Here is a 19,857-nt window from a genome sequence, read left to right on the forward strand (position 1 = left end):
ATGCTGAAAATAAAACAAATGAAGAGAAAATCTTAAAAGCCTATAAAGAACAACCAAAAATAGCTCAATTAAAAATTAGGTAAAGGATTTGAATAGACATTTATCTAAAGAAGATATATTCAGGGCAATAAGCACATGAAAAAGTGCTCAAGCACTCATTACTAGGTAAATGGAAATCAGAATCATCATGAGATTATCATTTCATATCTATTAAGATGGTGACCATCGAACACACACACACAGACACACACATGAATGAGTATTGTCTAAGATGTGAAAAAATTGGCTTGCTTTTGCTCCATTGTTGGGAATTTAAAATGGTGTACTTACTATGGAAAGCAATATGGCAACTCCTCAGAAAACTGAAAACAGAATTTTCACATAATTCATAAATTCCACTTCTGTATACATACCCAAAAGAAAGGAAAGCTGGGATTTGAAGAGATACATGTACACCTGTATTCGTGGCAGTGTTACACTCAATCGTCAAAAAATGGAAGCAACCCAAGTATCCATCAACAGATGAACGGATGGACAATATATTGTCTATACACAGAATGGAATATTATTCCACCTTAAAAGAAGAGAAGTCTGACACAAGCTACAACACGGACAAAACTAAAGGACATTATGCTCAGTCTCAAAAGAACAAATACTATATGGTTCCACTTAGATTGCTCCAAAGTAGTCAAATTCCAAGAGACAGACAGTAGAATGGTGGTTTGCAGGGGCTGGAAGAGGGGCAGGAGAACAGGGAGTTACTGCTTACAGTACAGACTTTCAGTTTTGCAATATGGAAAGAGGTATGGAGACGGTTGGTGGCCATGGTTGTGTAACAACGGGAATATACCGAATAACACTAAACTGTCCATTTAAAAATGGTTAAGATGGTAAATTTTGTTATGCATATTTTACCATAATTTAAAAGCCATTCTGAAAGTCTTTTAAAAATCTTTTACACAATAAGACAAATAGTCATCAAAAAAGCACCAGTGAGACTTACGACTTTACTCCCAAGAGAAAGAACAGAGCTACAACACAATGGGGTGATATCTTCGAAGCACTGAAAAAGAAATTCTATAACCAGCAAAAATAATGTTTGGAAATAAAGATGAAATAAAAAGTTTCAGAGAAATAAAAACTGAGAAAAATTTATTTCTGGCACATTGGCACTAAAAGAAATGCAAAAGAGTCCTTCAGGCAGGAGAAAAAAATATTCCCTAGTGGAAACACAGACATGTAGGAAGAAATGAAAGACAGACTGGTGTCAGAATGGTTTTGAGTGTGGCAGTTGTGAAGCAAAGGAGGGAGTGCCTGGGGGGTGGGGAGGGGGGCTCTGTGGTTGAGCGTCTGCCTTTGGCTCAGGTCGTGATCCCAGGTCCTGGGATCGAGTCCCATGTTGGGCTCCCCACATGGGGCCTGCTTCTCCCTCTGCCTGTGTCTCTGCCTCTTTCTCTCTCTGTGTCTCTCATGAATAAATAAATAAAATCTTAAAAACAAAAATAAAGAAAGCAAAGAAGGAACACAGGAGAAGGACTGGGTTTTTCGCAACAGAGGCAAACAGATATTTGTCAGCCTACTATGCGAAATCATTTATGAGATTACTACATGAAATAATAATAGGCCATCTATATTTGATAGGATCACCCAGTAGTAAAAATCTCCTTAACCAAGATACATTAACTTGAATTAGCGCTATTCAAATTAGCGTTAAGTTTCAGGGAGTTATAAGGATGTTCTGAAAAGAAGTAAATCTGAGTTACAAATATGAAACTATGTAAGGTAAATATGAAAAACGTAAATCTATTATTGGGATTGATATATGAAGGAGATAAGGTAAAGAACAAAGGCTCTATATGAAAAAGGATTCACAAATTCGTTTGGCCTCCAAAGTTGGATTATCTCCCTTCAGGGGCTCCCACTGACTGCATGACTAACTGAGATATCTTTAAAAGTTTTCCGTCCTCAGTCATCCTCCTCCCAGGCTTTCCGGCAGCATCTGACATTGCCAACCTCTACGAATCTTCCTGCTTCTTCAATTTCTTTAAAAAAAAAAAAAAAAAAAGTGAAACAAAAATACTGGAAGCCAGATTTCCTCTCACTGCTGACTCTTGCTCAGTTTTTGTGGCTGATTTCTCTTTCTCTACACAGATCTTTGATGATCGAATATTGATCCTAAGAATTGCACCTATGACAATATTCCCGATGACATCCTGGCGGCTTCAACCACTTTGTCTACTGGGAGACACCGTCTAGTCCTACCTCCAGCTGTGCATTTCTGACAACTCTGCAGTGTCCCCGTTCGGCTGTGCGGAGGCACCTGCACTCCACATTGCAAACTCAAGTCACCATTTTACCATCATCTACTGGAAGCTCTACACTTAAAGTTCCAGATCTCAAGCAATGGGGCCACTGTTCACCCAAACGAAGTTCCCGCAGAATCCAGGGAAGCGGGTGTTGGTTTCTATCCCAGCCCTCTTTATCGCTACTGTCAGCACCTTAGTGTGACTCCCAGATTCCCCAGCTGCGTGGCCACAAGCACCAGTCTCCTGGACTCCCACTCCTGGATTCCCTCAACAGCCTTCTTGATGTTTTTCCTTTTTAAAACACTTCTTTTAAGTTCTTCAATACCTTTCAAATTCTGGCCTTCTTCACTTCCTTCTGAGCTAAAATTGATCCCGACACTGACTCTTACCAACGTGTATCTAAAAACAATTATTAGAAGTTTCTCTCCTTTAATACAAAGATAGTCCAACTAAACTATTTTAAAAGTCTGAATTTTGAATTTTGATTCTTACACCCTACAGTGTTAAGTGTGTATCACTGTATGACATCCCAGGATAAAATGTCTAAATTTATAAACCAAATTTGTTAGGTTTTCACTCATGCTTTTTTATCTCTGAGTTTTACTGAGTTATTGTTTAGCCATCTTCTTATGAAAATGTATGGTTCCAATTTATAACTATTTGATATCGTTTGAATGTGTTATCATCCATAACTAGTCATTTATAAGTCCTTCAAAAAAAGACTGAAAGGGAAGAAATTTCTTTTGGCTTATAAAGTTTTTTTAGGAATCTTCTTTAAGCAGTTGAAATACAGTTTTAAAGAATGTCTATAATTTAAAAAGTTTCTACTACGTAGGATTTTAAATATAAAAACATGTATAATTTCTAAAATATTTTGATTGTGGATGCTGCCATCATTTCTCATAGATTTTTATTTGCAGACATATCTTAATCATCATCCACTGAAAAATATCTGTTAAAATATAAATATCTTGTTAAAGACCTGTATTTTTATCCTAAAAAATACATGGTTATTATTCTGTATGTGCATCTAAATGTGTTCATGTGTGTATGCATGGAAGTATATGACATGTACAGTTTCTAAGTACAAACTTCATTTCTTAAACCATATCAATGAAAGAATTGATGTAAATACTTTCCAAAATACTTTTAGCTTCAACATTTTCTGATTCTGTTACAATCTCCGAGATACATTCGGGGAGCAAAAATCAACCCCAAAATACTTTAATATGGAACCATGAGAGTCTCAAAGATCCTTCTTGCCATTCAAATAATCTTATTTACCCTTCCCACATTCTTAAATCTTTTTAAAAATCCATTCATCCAAACATTACATGTTCTTATCATTGAACCTCCTATTTCATTTCTTGAAAATGTCAGTGAGTACTGATAAATGGAAAGTTCCTGCTTCGTGTCTAGATTTCATTTGATATCACCTTGAAATTTTGAAATGTAACCTTCGAAAGTGAATGCAATTTCATTCTATTTCTTAAAAGCATGATTTTAATATAATTCCTATTAATGGTTTATGAGAGGAATTAACACATTTATACAGTGGTTTAATGTGTTACAAGGTATAGGGAGATGCTTTTTTTTAGAAAGGAATGTGTTGTTGAATTAGGTCTCTAAGTATAAGACCTCTGAAAAGATATAATTTTTAAACTCACTTTCTGACCAAAATCATTTCATTATTATTGACAGAAAATTTGTTTCCTGAAATCCATAGTTACCATTTTTTCTTCCTATTTTTATGATGTGATATAGTTAACACAAATACTACTAGATATGAATTTAAAATTACAAGACTATTTTGTAATTATAGAGTAAAGTTCCCAGAATACTACTGAATTCTACATATTTAAGCATAGTAAAATAACATAGTATCTACTTGCTAGTTATTCCTGTCTCTGCAGACTTCTAGGTTGTGACCACTTTGACTTGCATTTTTTTCATGTAGCGGGCTCCTTTAAAAAAAAAAAAGAAAATTTAAAAATTTTTAATTAACTGTACTTATAAATTGACAAATGCATCTAAATGAACATAATAAGCAAGAATGGAATGTGAAGAGCTTAATCAAATGTATTTCTAATTGTCAGGTTATACATCCTCATTAGAATAATTTCATAAACACTACCATCTTAAGTATTTGAGCTGTGAATATATAAATTCAGTATGGAACAAAAGGACACTATTGTCCAATATTCCTTCTAAAAACAATTCAGTATCTGCAAGGAAAATTCTTTGTATAGTGATTTTCCACCTTGCCTGTTTTATTTCCAATAACTAAGTAATTAATGTGAAATGTTATTTTTTTTAAAGTTATAAAGACAGAATTCCTTTTAAAAATTTTCATAATTTAGGTTCTTGCAGGTCAGAGCTGCCTTTCCTCTAATTATTCTGGGTGAATAAGATTTTATGTTCTCACTATTACACCTTAAACCCTGATTTGGTAATTCCCGGTGGTCATTAAAACACAGTGCTTTGACACTGGCACTTAGGTGTGTGTATATTCGTAGCTTAATGTGTTTGATATTTTACAATTAAGATAATTGAGCCTAAAATACCCATATGCATTTGTAATAATCAAGTTTATTTTTTAAAAGTGACTTTAATGAGATTAATGCAGATATGCATATTTATTTAGCATTGTAGTTTCTACTCTGCAATGTTACAACCCAGGGTTGACCTGGAAAATAAAGAAGAAAATGACACCTTGAAATTGTTTGTTTGAATACTTAATGTAAAGCCTTTATATGTATAAAATCCAAGAATCTCAATATAATTATTAAATGTATAAGTCAGGGCTATAGGAAACCTCCATTTATCAGTGGAACAGAGAAGTTATCTATTTGATACATAGGCTGAGCCTGGTATGCTTTAGGAATCATAAAGGGATGCTTTATTGATATTATTTAGTGCAATTTTTTAATAAGACATTTAAAAATTGGAATGAAAGGACCAAGAAAATGTACAAAATCTGTTTACTAAAGCCAAACGTACATAGTAACACTTAGGTACTAAAAGAAATCTCTCCTTGAAGTTAGGACTCTAAAGGATATTTTGGAAAATAAAAAATGTATTGAAAATATATAAATAGCAGTTAAAATGCTGGAGATTATGTTTATTTAATTGATGTAATTACTTGTATAAAATGCACAATCTTAAATAAAGCTTAGCAAACCATGTGTTTAGGCTGAAGTAATTTTCTGATTACAAATGCATTATTAAAAGAAATAGAAATTAACAATTTTTATGGTTATTCTTAATACCTTTGCCTTTTAACTTTTATACTAAAATTAAAAATGATTTACATAGCACCATTATAGGTTACATAATGAAATGCTTACAGCCTGCAATATGTTATCCTGAATTTCATAGGAATACAAAGATACAGTCTGGTTAAATGCCATTTAATATAGTCTAGAGTCTAGATTAGAAAACTGGAATCATCATCTACTGTAACTTCATTATCTGTATAGTGACAATAATAATTAACCTAAGTGTCTCACAAATAATCTTCAAAAAATAATACAAAGTAATATAAATTAACAGCTAAGCACACTTCTTAGGAGAACAGTCTTTGCTTTTATTTTGTTATACTGTAACAAGTAAAATTTTAATCCTAAATATGTTATTCCACTGCCCCAAAAAAGTGATATATACTTAAAAAAATACATTATTATATTCTTGTCATCTGTTCTTTTGTTGCTACTTTGTTGAAAATAAAAGTTGCCCCTCTACTTTCAGGCAGATTCACTATTCAATATAATGAAAGAAATATGTCTGAATTATTAATATTATTATTATAGTTATATTATGCTATACAATACTGTATTACAGTGTAGTGTACTATATTATAATATTGTAATAGTTATATTAGTATATTACAATTATATTATTTAGTATAATATACAGTGATATTATTTTAAGAATGAATAAACTTGCTTCTGTTATTTGCAAATCATTGGAATTGGGCTTCATCATGGCTAGTGAGACAAACACTCACTAGGGAAGGGAAATACTGTTAGGAGGACACATGCTCTTTTAAACACAGCATTTTATTTTTCTTTTACAAGAGACCTAATATACATAGTAACAGGTGAAACCACATTTTTAAGGCCAATGTTGAAGGGGAAAAAAAAGAACCTTTTGGTTATAATAGAGGCCAGCATACCAGCCTTGACGGTAACCTTTTACTAAATAACTTAAAATAAGATGCTTAAAAGAAAAATAATTTTCAAGTGTTTTTTTTCAGTGCTATCACTGATCCTTTGGGTCTAGTGTATGTAGCCCCCAGGGTTAAAGTCCATTTTAAGAGACTTAGTGGGAGAGCTAAGATAAGGAAGCATTGTATGCAAGTCTTTTGAAAGGTTTCTTGCTTTGGGCTACACTTACTTTGTGGTATTTCTGGTTTCTAGTCTTTTAGTCAACAGTCTTGATGGATAACCTCCTCACTCAGTGCCTATATTGTATGTAAATGATGACCTAAAAATCCATGTTATGCATTAAATGGATGTTGATTCTCACTAAGTAGTACTCCTTATTACAGTCCTTTTCTTCCCAAACTTTCCATATCTTTAGATGGCCTGAGCTGCAAGTAATCCCAGTGAGACCTGCCTCTTCCACCTGTTACTCAAAAGTAGAAAGTGCATATGAAAAATCCTTAAGGTATAAGCTACTATTTAAAACAAGGCCTCCCGGGGCCAAGTCCTCATTCAGTCATGCTTCTATGTAGCATCTATCACTCTGTAGATGTTGTCATATTTAACCAGTGTTGGTACAGCACTTGGGCTATGACAACGCAGTGAATAAGCCAGATTTGGGTGCCAAGCACCACAAATCCCAGCTTCACATTTCCTAAATGAGATTGCCTAATGTGTTTAAATGTCCATCAAAATTAACCTTTCACATCCAGAGGGCACAGTGGGTATTCTTGATAACACTAAAATTCTAGACAGGTTTCCAAATACTACGGGATAAATGAAAAATTCAGAGGGTTTGAAATGGCAAGAATGCTCTGAAACAGATGTTGAATTGGCTAAAGAAGTTTAACTGTCTCAAGGTTAATGTTCTCCTAGTGCTACTGTGATCTGATTACTAATAGTCTTTGACTATTTAATGCCAATAATACTCTCAGAGCTGATGAAATACAGGTGCTGCATATCACAGAAACTTCATAATATCAATCCAGGTAAGAACTATGGCAGGGAACATATTTAGGTTGAATTACAAGGTTGAGAGAAATTTTAAATAACCATAGTCTGCTCATTATGTTGGGAGGAATTTCACCACAGCTATCCTTAGCAAGTGAGGACCTTTTGAAGGTCACCAGTATCTTCAGGAAATTCATCGGAATTTGTGGTCACACCTTGCAGGTGTCCACCTATAGGAATTAGAGTGGGAGGCTTGCCAAGAGTGTGACATCGCACACCCAGCACCGGGTTTGTGAGATCTGGGTGGAGCAAAGGGTGTCTTAGTAGTGGCATTGTAGGTCATTTGACTTTAAAGACAGGGCTTGAAAGTCCAGATATGAAGGCTTTTCAGAAACTAGAAGGCAAAACAGAATTCCCAATATGAGACTAAGGCCCTCCAGATCCTGCCTGTGTAGCCTCTTGGATAAATTAGGAATAAACTCTTAATGGAGCTCATCACTGAAGGGCAGAGATTGAAAGCAGATTTAAGTATAATCTGAGACAGGAGACGACAGAAAGTGACCTTATTTCACTATGGGAGCCAGGGTCGGGGAGCGCTGAGCACACTCCAGAAGTTCATGGAAGGCTTCTGACTCGGTGGTCAGTCAGCGCCTTAGATGCCCCAGGTATTTTAGACATTTTATTAAATTTTCATTGAATTTCAATGAACAAACCAAGATCCTTTAAGTTTCTTCCACGCAAGTATATTATTTTAAAGGCAAGTAAAAAGGCAGAAAAAATGGCAGAGCCTCGTAAATCACTGTAAGCCTCTTGTGTTCCTTCTATATTTATTCCCCTCTCTAAATCCCTTGAACTCTCCAGGGAAAGGGAGGGATAGACAAGGCTAGAACTGCTGATATTTGGGGTTTAATTTGTTCCGATACCATCCAGTCTATTCTTTTTTTCTTGTCTAATATAAAATTTCATGAGTGAGACAGACGCAAGGATCATTAAAGAGAAAAAAACAAAATTACCTAGAAGGCAATAAACTGAGCACTCTGAATTGAAATAACGAAGGAGACCTTAGTATTCAGAGATATTCCTTTCCTGCTCCTAATATTTCCGTGGGAGGAATATACCACTGATGTTGGGCGTGTCTCTGTGACTTGCTCTGGTCAACAGCATGGGTGCAAGGAATGGTGGACCTGTTCTGATCCTAGGCCGTAAGAGGCCTTGTGTGTCTCCGGCCACATTGTCTCAGCTCTGCCATGTGTAAGAACTATGAGGTGAACATGTCCAGGTTGGCCCACGGGTTCGAGGAGTAAAATGAGAGATACACTGAGCAGAGCTGTGTCTATAGCAAAAGCATCATAGATCAGTTGACTTCTCTTTGACCTCCAGACATGAACAGAACCCAATGGAATCAGCAGAGCCACCAAGCAATGCCCAGCCTGGCTTGGTGGATTCCCAACCAATCCGCGGACACCGAGGTAAATAAATGCTCGCTACTGCGCGCCACTGAGATTCCGTTGCTGTTTGTTAGGTGGCATTGTTGTAGTGATAAGCGATACATCTCAGATAAAGGGATCAAGAAAGGCCGCGCTGAGAAGATGACATGTCAGCAGACACCTAAGGAGAGAGAGACCTATTTATGTAAACAGCTGATATTTAAATTCCAGGAAGAAAGATCACCACTCAGAAGGACACGAAGGTCTGTGGCATGCACGGAGGAACTTTAGTCTACCTAAGCCCAAGCAGCATGAAGAGCAATCACCCAAGGATAGATTGGGACAGGAGAAGCTGACAGATCAGACCTTGTATATGCTCTGGTAGGACATAAATCTTTAACATTTTTAGAATTTTCCGGAGCCAGTAGAATCTTCAGATGACCTGTTTAAGGCTGGTTTAGAAGTGGAAAATGAGTTAGAAGAGAGGACGAGGAATACTTGACGTGGAAATGTCCTTGCAAGGCAAGCACATCAGGGAGGCTTCCGTTCAACAGTAGGCTACGGTATAGGTAGGTTTTTGGAAAGTCAAAAGTCGTTCGCGGATTTTTGACTGTATGCGGGCGGGGGTGGGGGTGGTTGGCGCCTCTAACTCCCCATTGTTCAAGGGTCAACTGTATACATAGCAGCTTTGAGAGTGCTGCTGGAGCTCAGAGGCCCCTCCACATTGCCCCAGTACCACCACGACGTAAGGACCTGGTAGGACAGGAGGAAGAGCCCTTGTAATCTCTGACCGATTTCACAGAACAATTTGCTGATCCCTTGGCCTATTTTTATTGGCCTAATCATGTATATAATTTTCCTTACTCAGTGGTATCTTTATGGCACAACTACTCTCTTAGAACATTTCACTGAACCACACGGTCCAGCAGAGTATACAACGTGCAGTGAAGGATAGAAAAGAAAATCAACAGACTTTGTAACTAGATTTCACTGGCATTTCACATTGGCTTGTCTGGGTTTTTATTGATTTTTTTGTTTTGTTTTTGTCAGTTCTAAAGTGGTTGTCTGCTTCCTCACTGGCCTCTGGGGGGACTCTGACTTTAGTTACCTCCCAAACTAGAGTTTAGTCTAGAGATGACTTTCTAAAACATTTCCTCATGCGTGCTTGACTTAGGGGAGCATGGGGTGAGGAGGAGGAGACTGACCTTACTAAGCGCGTATTCTATTGCAGGTTCTATCCTAGGTGGTCAGAGATAGTTCTCTCAGGTTGGTTTCCCCCGGCAGCAGGTTCTGCCTAAGACATAGATCTGGATGTCAATGCTTTATCTGGGAGGCAATCCAGTGAAACACCAGTATACAAGTAAAGAAGTGGAACAGGAAGTAATGAAGCCGCTGCCGTTCCAGGCAACTGAAACTGTCACCTACGAGGCATATGCTCATGCTCAGGGAGGGCATGAGAGGGGTGAGGAAGGTGAGCTATTTATTCCCCCACTCCCATCTCTCAATGACTGATGCTGCACCTGGAGGAATGAAGTCCTCTGAACCTCCAGGCTGCACTGAACACTTGCCCAAAGAAGGTTCTCCAGAGGGTGCAACAATACTTGCACTTAGATGCACGGGCACATAGTAGAACATTAAGGATCAAGAGGAGATGGATGGGCCACCAACAGCTACAGAACCTTTTTCTTGTTTATTCCTTATTAACGTTACTATTTTATTTTATTTTATTTTATTTTATTTTATTTTATTTATTTTATTTTATTTTATTATTTATGTATTTATTCATGAGAATAAATAAGATTTTATTTATAAAAGAAAGACAGAAAAAATAAATGGTAAATAAATAAATAAATAAATAAATATTTTATTTATTTATTTATTCATGAGAAACAGAGAGAGAGAGAGGCAGAGACGCAGGCAGAGGGAGAAGCAGGCTCCATGCAGGGAGCCCGACCTGGGACTCAATCCCGGGACTCTAGGATCATGCCCTGGGCCGAAGGCAGGTGCTAAACCACTGAGCCACCCAGGGATCTCCATTAATGTTACCATTTTAAAGAGGCTTTTCTCATCCCTTAAAGATCTAAATCCCAGTTCCCTGTCACTCATTCCTTTTCCTTCAGAGCCAATATCACAATTGTTCATTATTACTTTGCTTCTTTCCTTATTTATTTCTGCATTTGTCCCTAGACAGTGAGTACGACGAGGTCAGTAACTGAGTTGGTTTGTTCAACAACACGTAGCACAAAGGAAGAACCCAGTATTTGCTGAATCAATTATTGAATGAGAGCCCTATGGAGGAGGTCGTGTGATCTTCATTACTGAATGGGAATACTAGGTCATATTGGTGGTGACAGGATTCCAATCAGGATGGTCGGACACAAAATCCCATATTCCTTAACACACGGCGGAAATGACACCATGCTGCTTTTCTATTTGCTGCCTCAGAAAGCTCAATTAATTCCTATTTGCTACATCATTAAATTTAAATTCCTCTGCCTAACTTTCAATTCCTTCAATAACCTGGCTAGTTAGATTATGCTTTCACCTTAAAATAAAATGTGCTCAAATACATTATAGGATGAATGAAATGTTGCTTAAAACCATATGTTAAAATGACCTGCAGGTTGCTTATTGTCAATAACTAGTTTGATATGAGAAAACAGCGTGATTTGGGCTCCAAAAAGTCCAATGGAAAAGGCTAAAGGAATGTAAACATAATTTTTAGAGCAGTCAGAGGAGGAGACTGAATGACGGTGTAACACAAGACTGTTACTGGGGACAAAATGACTCGAACTCAGAGTCACTGATGATAGAACAGCAAAATTCCTCTTACTCATGCATAGGTAAGTGATTTTGCTTTAAATAGTTGGGCCTGAACAAAAACCACACAACTATACCAGCAAAATGGAACCGGGAGGGATGAAGTCAAAAAACAAGAAAACAACAACAGAAACCTAATTTACTCCCACTTGTATTTGCCAAGGACACAGAGGTGCTTCCATCTGCCTTATCTCATGAAAGCCTCAGGACAAGGCCATTAGCATGATGGGAAGACCTGACAAAGCAAGAAAAGAGTTCAGCATTCAGGCTTTCAGGTAAGAAGCAACTAGTATTAGGGTAAAATTTCACCTATGAAATAATTAGATAATAATATGATTTTTTTTTTCTTTTTCAAGAAAAGATGCTGTTGAATGCATTGATGGATTGATTAAAATATCTGAAGCATTTTCCCACGCTATCAGGCTCCTAGGGGTGCTTCTTAGGGGAGGATTACGGCTCCTGCCCTGGTGAGGTTATCCAGGCCCTGTGACTTACTGTGGCTCAGAAAACATAAGCCAAGGGAAAGCTCTGCATCGGCCTGTGTCGCTACTAGTGCTCTTTGCCGTCTGTGGCAAATCCCAGCTTACATAAACTCCATTTTCTCTCTAGATTCTAGAGCAAAGAGAAGGCAGAGCACAGTCCCAGCCACTACGTGGCCATCATGTAACAGTAGTGAAAGATAAATTTTGCTGTTGAAAATGCTGAGGTTTGGGGGCTGTTTGCTGCTGTAATGGTGGAAGCTGCATCAGACACAGTGGGTAAACGGGTCTTTCTGATTCTGGGGAAATTCAAAGATTCAAAATTGGGATCACGAAGGAAAACCAATTTTCCACTCGTAATTTTGAGTTGACTGTCAGAAAAAAAAATGTATAAATGATATTAAAAGTGTTTATCATATTCAAAACATTGACAGGACAGAGCACCAGAACATGCGGTTGCAAATGAAATGAGAAATGAGTTACAGAGTTTTAGTGTGAGGGGGGCAGAATAGGCAACCGCGAAATATGCCACTTTGGCATATTGATTACTTTGAATTAAAATTCCTCCAGAAATAACTGGTACAAAAACGACCTGTGTCTCCTGACAGCGGGAAATGCACCTCCCTGCGAAAGGCACCCTCCGTGTCCCAGAGGAGTGAGAGGCATCCTCCCCCCCAGAGAGAGGGACCCGTGGGCCTGAGAAGGCAGTGACCACTAATCTTATTTCCTCTCCATTAATTCAGTACCCTGTCCCCAGGTCTCTCTGTTTGCCGATACTTTACAAAATTATTTTCTTTGTTTATTTTTCTTATGTCTACAGAATAAAATTTCTTTTTCTCCTGTTAATTTGTCTGTGTCAGTTGAATTATTAGGCTAGCCAAAGCACGTGGAAGGGAAGGAAGGGACAGTTTTCCATCCCTACAGCTGTTTCCCTGAAGTATGTGGGAGAATTTTATTTAGTTGGATAACACTAGTATTGTAATGCCTCAAAGAACTTGAAATACGCTAACGTCAGACATGCAATCGATGAGATGTGCTAGAGTGGTTTAAGGGTGCAGAGAGGCTCTGCTTGTTACATCGGGGCTCAAACAATCTGATAAGGAAGGTAAGATGGTTTCGATTCATGGAGAGAGTGAAAGTATTTTTAGAAATTTAACAGATTTTAAATAATTAAGTTCTTTCATCAGATTATGTGTTTGAGAGACAGAGAGAACATGTGGGTGTGCCTGGGGGGAGGGGAGAGGGAGAAGGAGAGAGAGAGAACCTTCAGCAGGCTCCCCGCTCAGTGGGAAGCCTGGCCCGGGGCTCATCTCACCAGCCTGAGATCAGGATGGAGGCCGAAATCAAGGGATGCTGAATGGACTGGGCCACCCATGCATCCCTCAAGTAATAAAGTTTCAAGGTGACTATTAGAATGTACTAGATTTAGAAATAGAATAAGATTTCTATGTTTAGCTTTAAGAAAATTACTGAAAAATTAGGTTTAAATGTAAAAAAGTTAACACAAAAAATAAAAATTAATTTGAAAAATTACAGATAGCCATAAATAATTTTGACTGTGCAGAAAAGTCTTCCTATAATATTGAAACCTCACAATAGCAGAAGCACTATGAAGCAGTACTATATTTCCCATGTTATAGATGAGGAAGTAGAGACATAGAGAAATTAAAGTTGCCCAAAGCCAAAATTACGGTAATTTACCTGATTTAATAATTCTACAATTTGCAAAATAGTTTTTAAATGCTTCCTAAAATGTACTTTATTCTCTTTTTATCCTTTAAAATATTAATGTATGGTTACTTATAAAAGTTTTCAAAATTATCAAGTATAAATAAAGTTCTAGCTATTATAGATATCCGTATATCGGAAGAAAATGATTCTCTGGTTGATTTTTCTTTTGAAAATTAAAAATGCAATAAAAAAAGAAATAAAAAGGAAAATAAATGACTTATTAAAAGACTAACATTGAATGAATGTGTCTTCATGCTTCCTGGAAGAGACGCAACACAAGAAAAGCATAGGCTACAAATTCTGTTAGTTTGTTTAAAGGAAGCTCATTAATTCTGATATAAAATTCTTAAAGGTGTTTAATTTGCCAATTTATGTATCTTTTAACCAAGAATCCCTCTAAATAAGACCGATGACCAAATCCTTTACTTTTTCAAGTTTAAGAAGAAATGGAAAATAATAAGGGAAAGTGATTGAGTCAGTCAGTAAGTGATTGATTACTTCTATCTATACTTTTATGTTCATAGCCTTTTATGACAAATTGCTAATTAAAGAACAAGGCTCACAACGAAGTTAATGTATGTTAACATATGCATTATACACAGGCCACATACGTATACACAGACACTGACACACATTTGTACGATTTTGAGAATTTGAAGCAACAATTACATATCTGTGGAATGACGTCCATATATATATCAGAGATTACAATTTATTCTTACATAGATAGATAAATATGTAACAAGTTCTATCATAAAAGACTAAACTTATGGCATCCTTGGGTAAACAAACTAACAAGTGCAATTTAAGATTAAAAAATAATCTCAAAAAAAAAAAAACCTCAATTTTCATAGTCCCATCTAAATTTTTTTCTAAAATCCCTAGATTTGACATTGAAATATAAAAAGAGAGTACCAGTTTTATGAAACAAAGGGAAATAAGATTTATTTGTTTTTGTCTTGAAGCATCAAACGACTGGAAAAAGTAAATTATCTACTTTTAACCATGTCTAATCTTTAAAAATGGTGCCATGAGGAGAAGTCATTTCTGTGAGATTTTCCAAGAAATAAAATCTTTTCTTTTTCCTAAGGAAAAAAAAAATAAATCAGGACAAGGTAAAAATAAATTGTGGTTCCTGAATTTGAAGTATTATGCGTTTAAAAATTGTGGTGGTGTTTTCAGAGTCTTCTAGGGTCTCCTAAGAACTAAAAGAGCATTAAGTGATTCGAGGCTATATTCTCTGCAAAAGGATCGGTGGGCCAAGGAGTGGGTCATCTCATGAACTTTGCTTAATGATGGTGTACATAATACATAACGCCAGAAATATAAATTATGTCTATGTGATAAACATTGCAATTGATCCTAGGAGATAAAGAACATGTCTGGTTAATGCTGGTCATAAAACTGCTCTCCCTTTCCTGACTGTTACTCTTTTTTGTTGTTGTTGTTGTTACTCACTTTTTTTAACACGAAGGTCATTATGACTATTAGTACATATTATGCTATGCCCACAATACTGTCTACACTTCACGTATCATCAAAATATTCATCTCAATAAGTTCCCCAAGCGCTATAGTTATATATCCAATCAAAAATCATTTTTGCATTATTTATGATTTTTAAGTTCACTTCTCTATCATACTCAGTCTTGATATCCTTCAGTGTGCACCGTGGTCCTTAAAAATTGGTAAATATAGCCTTTGAGTCAAGAATTAAAAAGTGAGCTTTTAATAATCACTTTTCCCTTTTTCCCCTTCCCAATTAATTTTATAAGAAGTTTAGTTAAGCGTTTGCCTGAGGAGAAAAAAGCTTGAAAGACAAAAAGCCTTAGAAAAAGCTTAAAAATCATTTTGTGGTCAACGATGCAGGAACTATCATTCCACCACGGATTATCCTTGGTAAAACTGTCTAGCCAAAGTATTATGAATAACAAGATGCCACTAAAAATGTTGCTGATCACAAAAGCTGTCATATTTACTGTCATCTGCAGTGCTCTGCTCCATAAGAGAGCAATAAGAACGGATGCCCTTTATGATGTGTTCTATCTTGCCTGACAGTAAACTGATAGGCATGTGACATGTCAAATACCAGAGGTGAAAATATGTTCTTGATTAAACATGGTGTGTGATGACCCATGAACACACAGGTAGCATTAGTCACTCTTCAGGCATGCAGCCAAATGACACAACAAGTCACATGTATTATGTATTTTCACAGTTAAAATTAAGAAGAAAGTATTTAGCTTTAGTCTTGATGGCAGGATGTTCAAATTCACAGGAAATAAAGCAACATAATCCCTGGTCCATTTGTTCTAAAAAATGTAAATTAATTTAAAAACAGAAGTTTGAGCAAGACTTTCTGCACTCTGTGCCAGATGGACACATCATCAGTTCAGACAGTTAAAACAGGTAAGATGTAATCTTTCTTTTGGCCTATACAACCCTGAAGATGCCATTTTAGAATATTTTTAAAGGGGGGGGGAGGGTAGAGGGAGAGGAGAGAGATTCTTAAACAGGCCCCACGCCCAGCATGGAGCCCCGCTTGGAGCCCTTTGAAGGCTTCAATCTCATGACCCTGAAATCATGACCTGAGCCAAAATTGACTTGGATGCTTAACAGGCTGAGTCACCCAGGCACCCTCATTTTAGAATCTTTAAGTACAGATACCCTCTGTGCACCAATTTGGAAACAAATTAAGCCAAGGTTTTCTAAAATAGCATGCTCTGGTTAAACATTTTTCCTTAATAAACCCAGAGAATCTTCCAAAGGGGCTAGCAGACATCCCTTGTGTTCAGAACTTTTATTTCACAGAAACAATTATTCATTCTACATATAAAAACAGCCTCATGTGGATCAGAGTTTTAGATGTTAATGAGTCCATCAGTAAACTCCAAGGAACATGAACTCATAAATACACCACTGGCTTTAACATGCTATCCATTTAACGACTTTCTTTTCCATTTTAGCATGGGTGATAGATTTAAAAAAAAAAAAAACAACCGAAGTGTTTGTATTTTTATTTTTAATGAGGATGTCTTCTGCTGTTCATTATTTAATTCAGTAAATGAGTAAGCATTTATCATGGGCTCAGCATTGGTGATGCAGATGTAACGGAGGCACCAACCCTCTCTCCACAGAACTAAGGGTCTAGTGAAGCAAAATTCACAAGACAGCATTCTATTGCAACTATGTCTGCTTTGGGGGCCAGGATTTAATGATAACTTTATTCCAATAAACCTGAAACATTTAAACTGCTTTGGTTTTCTAACTGATATGTTATTGTCTTAATATACTTCTTGGTTCCTTTCTATAACATCTGATTTGACAATTTAGAGAAAAAGTTTCTTGACGCTTAGTCTGTATCTTTTATCCATAATTTTAAAGCCGCAAGTATAATTTTATCTGGTACAAATAAAAAAATTAATTTGATGCTATGTTTTGTCAAATGTTTTTTTCTGCATCTATTGAGAGGATCACATGGTTCTTACGCTTTCTTTTGTTAGTGTGGCAAAAAATCTCTCAACAAAGTAGGGATAGAAGGAACATATTTCAATATCATAAAGGCCATAAATGAAAGACACACAGCTAGTATCATCCTCAATGGGGAAAAAAACAGAGCTTTTCATCTGCGGTCAGGAACACGACAAGGATGTTCACTCTCACTACCGTTATTTAACACAGTACTGGAAGTCCTGGCCTCAGCAATCAAACAAAAACAAATAAAAGGTACCCAAATCAGGAAGGAAGAAATCAAACTTTTACTTTCACCAACAATATAATACTCTATGTAGAAAACCCAGAAGACTTCACCAAAAAATTGCTAATGACACATGAATTCAGAAAAGTTGCAGGATACAAAATCAATGTACAGAAATATGTTTCTAGAAATCTGTATTTCTATACAGCAATAATGAGGGAGCAAAAGAGAAATCAAAGAATCAGTCCCATTTACAATTGCACCAAAAACTGTAAGATACCTAGGAATAAACCTAACCAAAGAGATAAAAGATCTTTACTCTGAAAACTATAGAACACTTATGAAAGAAATTGAAGAAGATACACATAAATGGAAAAACATTCCATGCTCATGATTGGAAGAAAAATATTGTTAAAAATATCTATTATCCAAAGCCATCTACACATTTGATGCAATCCCCATCAAAATACCCCTAGCATTTTTCACAGAGCTAGAATAAGCAATCCTAAAATATATGGAGCTACAAAAGACCCTGAATACCCAAAGCAATCTTGAAAAAGAAAAAGAAAGGTGGAGGCTTAACAATTCCAGACTTTAAGCTGCATTACAAAGCTGTGATCATCAAGACAGTGTGGTCCTGGCACAAAAACAGACACAGAGATCAAGGGAACAGAATAGAGAACCCAGAAATGGACCTACAACTATGTGATCAACCAATCTTCAACAAAGCAGGAAAGAATATCCAATGGGAAAATGCATTTTCAACAAATGGTATTGGAAAAATAGGAACATGCAGAAGAATGAAACTGGACTATTTTTTTAATACTATACACAAAAATAAATTCAAAATGGATGACAGACCTAAGTATGAGACAGGAAACCATAAAAATCCTAGAGGAGAACCCAGGCAGCAACCTCTTTGATCCTGGCTGTAGCAATTTCTTACACGGCACATCTCCAGAGACAAGGGAAACAAAAGCAAAATGAACTCTTGGGGCTTCATCAAAATAAAAAGCTGTATGGCAAAGGAAACAATCCACAAAACTAAAAGGGAGCCTACAGAATGGGAGAAGGTATTTGCAAATGACATTTCTGATAAAGAATTAGTATCCAAAATCTATGAAGAACTTATAAAACTCAACATTAAAAAAAAAAAAAAAAAAAGCAATCACAAGCCTGTCTATTCCCTGAGAGTAGGTCAACAATATCAGGGCCAGAGGATGACCTATCCCCTTTTAACGGGACAGAGAGACAAAAATATAGCTGCATCTCAATTATGCCATGAAATGTGGTTGCTCAACATCGTCATTATAGGGATGTCTAGAGCAGAAGCAGGATGCAACATACAACATACTTGGTTGTGGGAACAAGAAATATTCTAGAAATTTTGTGCACTTTTCTATATGTTCCTGGAAACCGGATATAATAACAGGAGAATCAGACAGGATTCTCAAACTATGGGAGGCTTCTTGTTGATTTAGTTCATGGCAGCTTTGGATAGAGCCTTTGCTTTCTGGGGCATGGTTTGGAAGTCATTTTGGATCAAGTATTTTGGCAAGGGGTCAATTTTGTCACGCACCAGAGAGGTGGCATCAACATATGAAAATATGGTGGTTGATAACTAAATTTAACTACTATAGGACAATCTGTATGGAGTTATGGCGCCTCATGGGTATGTAAGGTTTGTCAGGAGAAGCTTTCTGTGTTGGCCTTTCATTCTGAAACAGGTGTTCTAGGTATTGATGTACAGTCCCATCGTGGCAGACTGAGCCCATGATAACTTTGCCAGAGATGGTTCATGGTTATAAGTGACATAGGAGTGTGGTAGGAGGGGACAGACTCATTGCTTATTTCTCTGGATTCCATGAGGAGGCATTTTCCCTAAACATCCTGGGATCTTGCCCCATTTCGTCTCTTCCATGGATGTAGAAGGAGTTATCTGGTTCTGAAGGACTGAGCATAAATGCAGATCTCAAGCCCTTATCCTGGCTTCCTCCAAGGCCTCAGGTGTACAATAGTAGGCCCCATGAGACGGGACTAGGTGGGCTAATTCTCAGACTGTCGCCACGTACTTGAGCCGCAACCTCCAATGTCAGTTGTATCAGAAAAAACCATAAGTAGCAAAAAAGTAGGTTTTGGTGGTTCAAATTATACCTGGATAGGTTTTTGATGGGACCAGGACATATGGCTATGGGCTTTCAGCTTTAGCAAGTGGGCCATGCAGGATTTGACTCAGGTGTTTGTT

At 36.8% G+C, this 19,857-nt stretch overlaps 1 protein-coding gene across 10 annotated transcripts in view; it reads right to left on the reverse strand.

Moving 5' to 3' along the window:
- The window catches only part of LRRC7 (leucine rich repeat containing 7), a 491,773-nt gene that overhangs the window by 345,857 nt on the left and 126,059 nt on the right, over window positions 1–19,857 (reverse strand). The window contains exon 3 of one of the 10 annotated variants that reach the window (XM_049111804.1): window positions 4,195–4,270. The exons of the other annotated variants lie outside the window; for them this stretch is intronic. Coding sequence (XP_048967761.1) covers window position 4,195 — 1 coding nt within the window. The 5' untranslated portion in view covers window positions 4,196–4,270. The remainder of the gene's footprint in view (window positions 1–4,194; window positions 4,271–19,857) is intronic. 10 annotated transcript variants of the gene reach the window in all.

This window comes from Canis lupus, chromosome 6 (assembly GCF_003254725.2).
Source record: "Canis lupus dingo isolate Sandy chromosome 6, ASM325472v2, whole genome shotgun sequence".
Classification (NCBI taxonomy): Eukaryota; Metazoa; Chordata; class Mammalia; order Carnivora; family Canidae; genus Canis; species Canis lupus.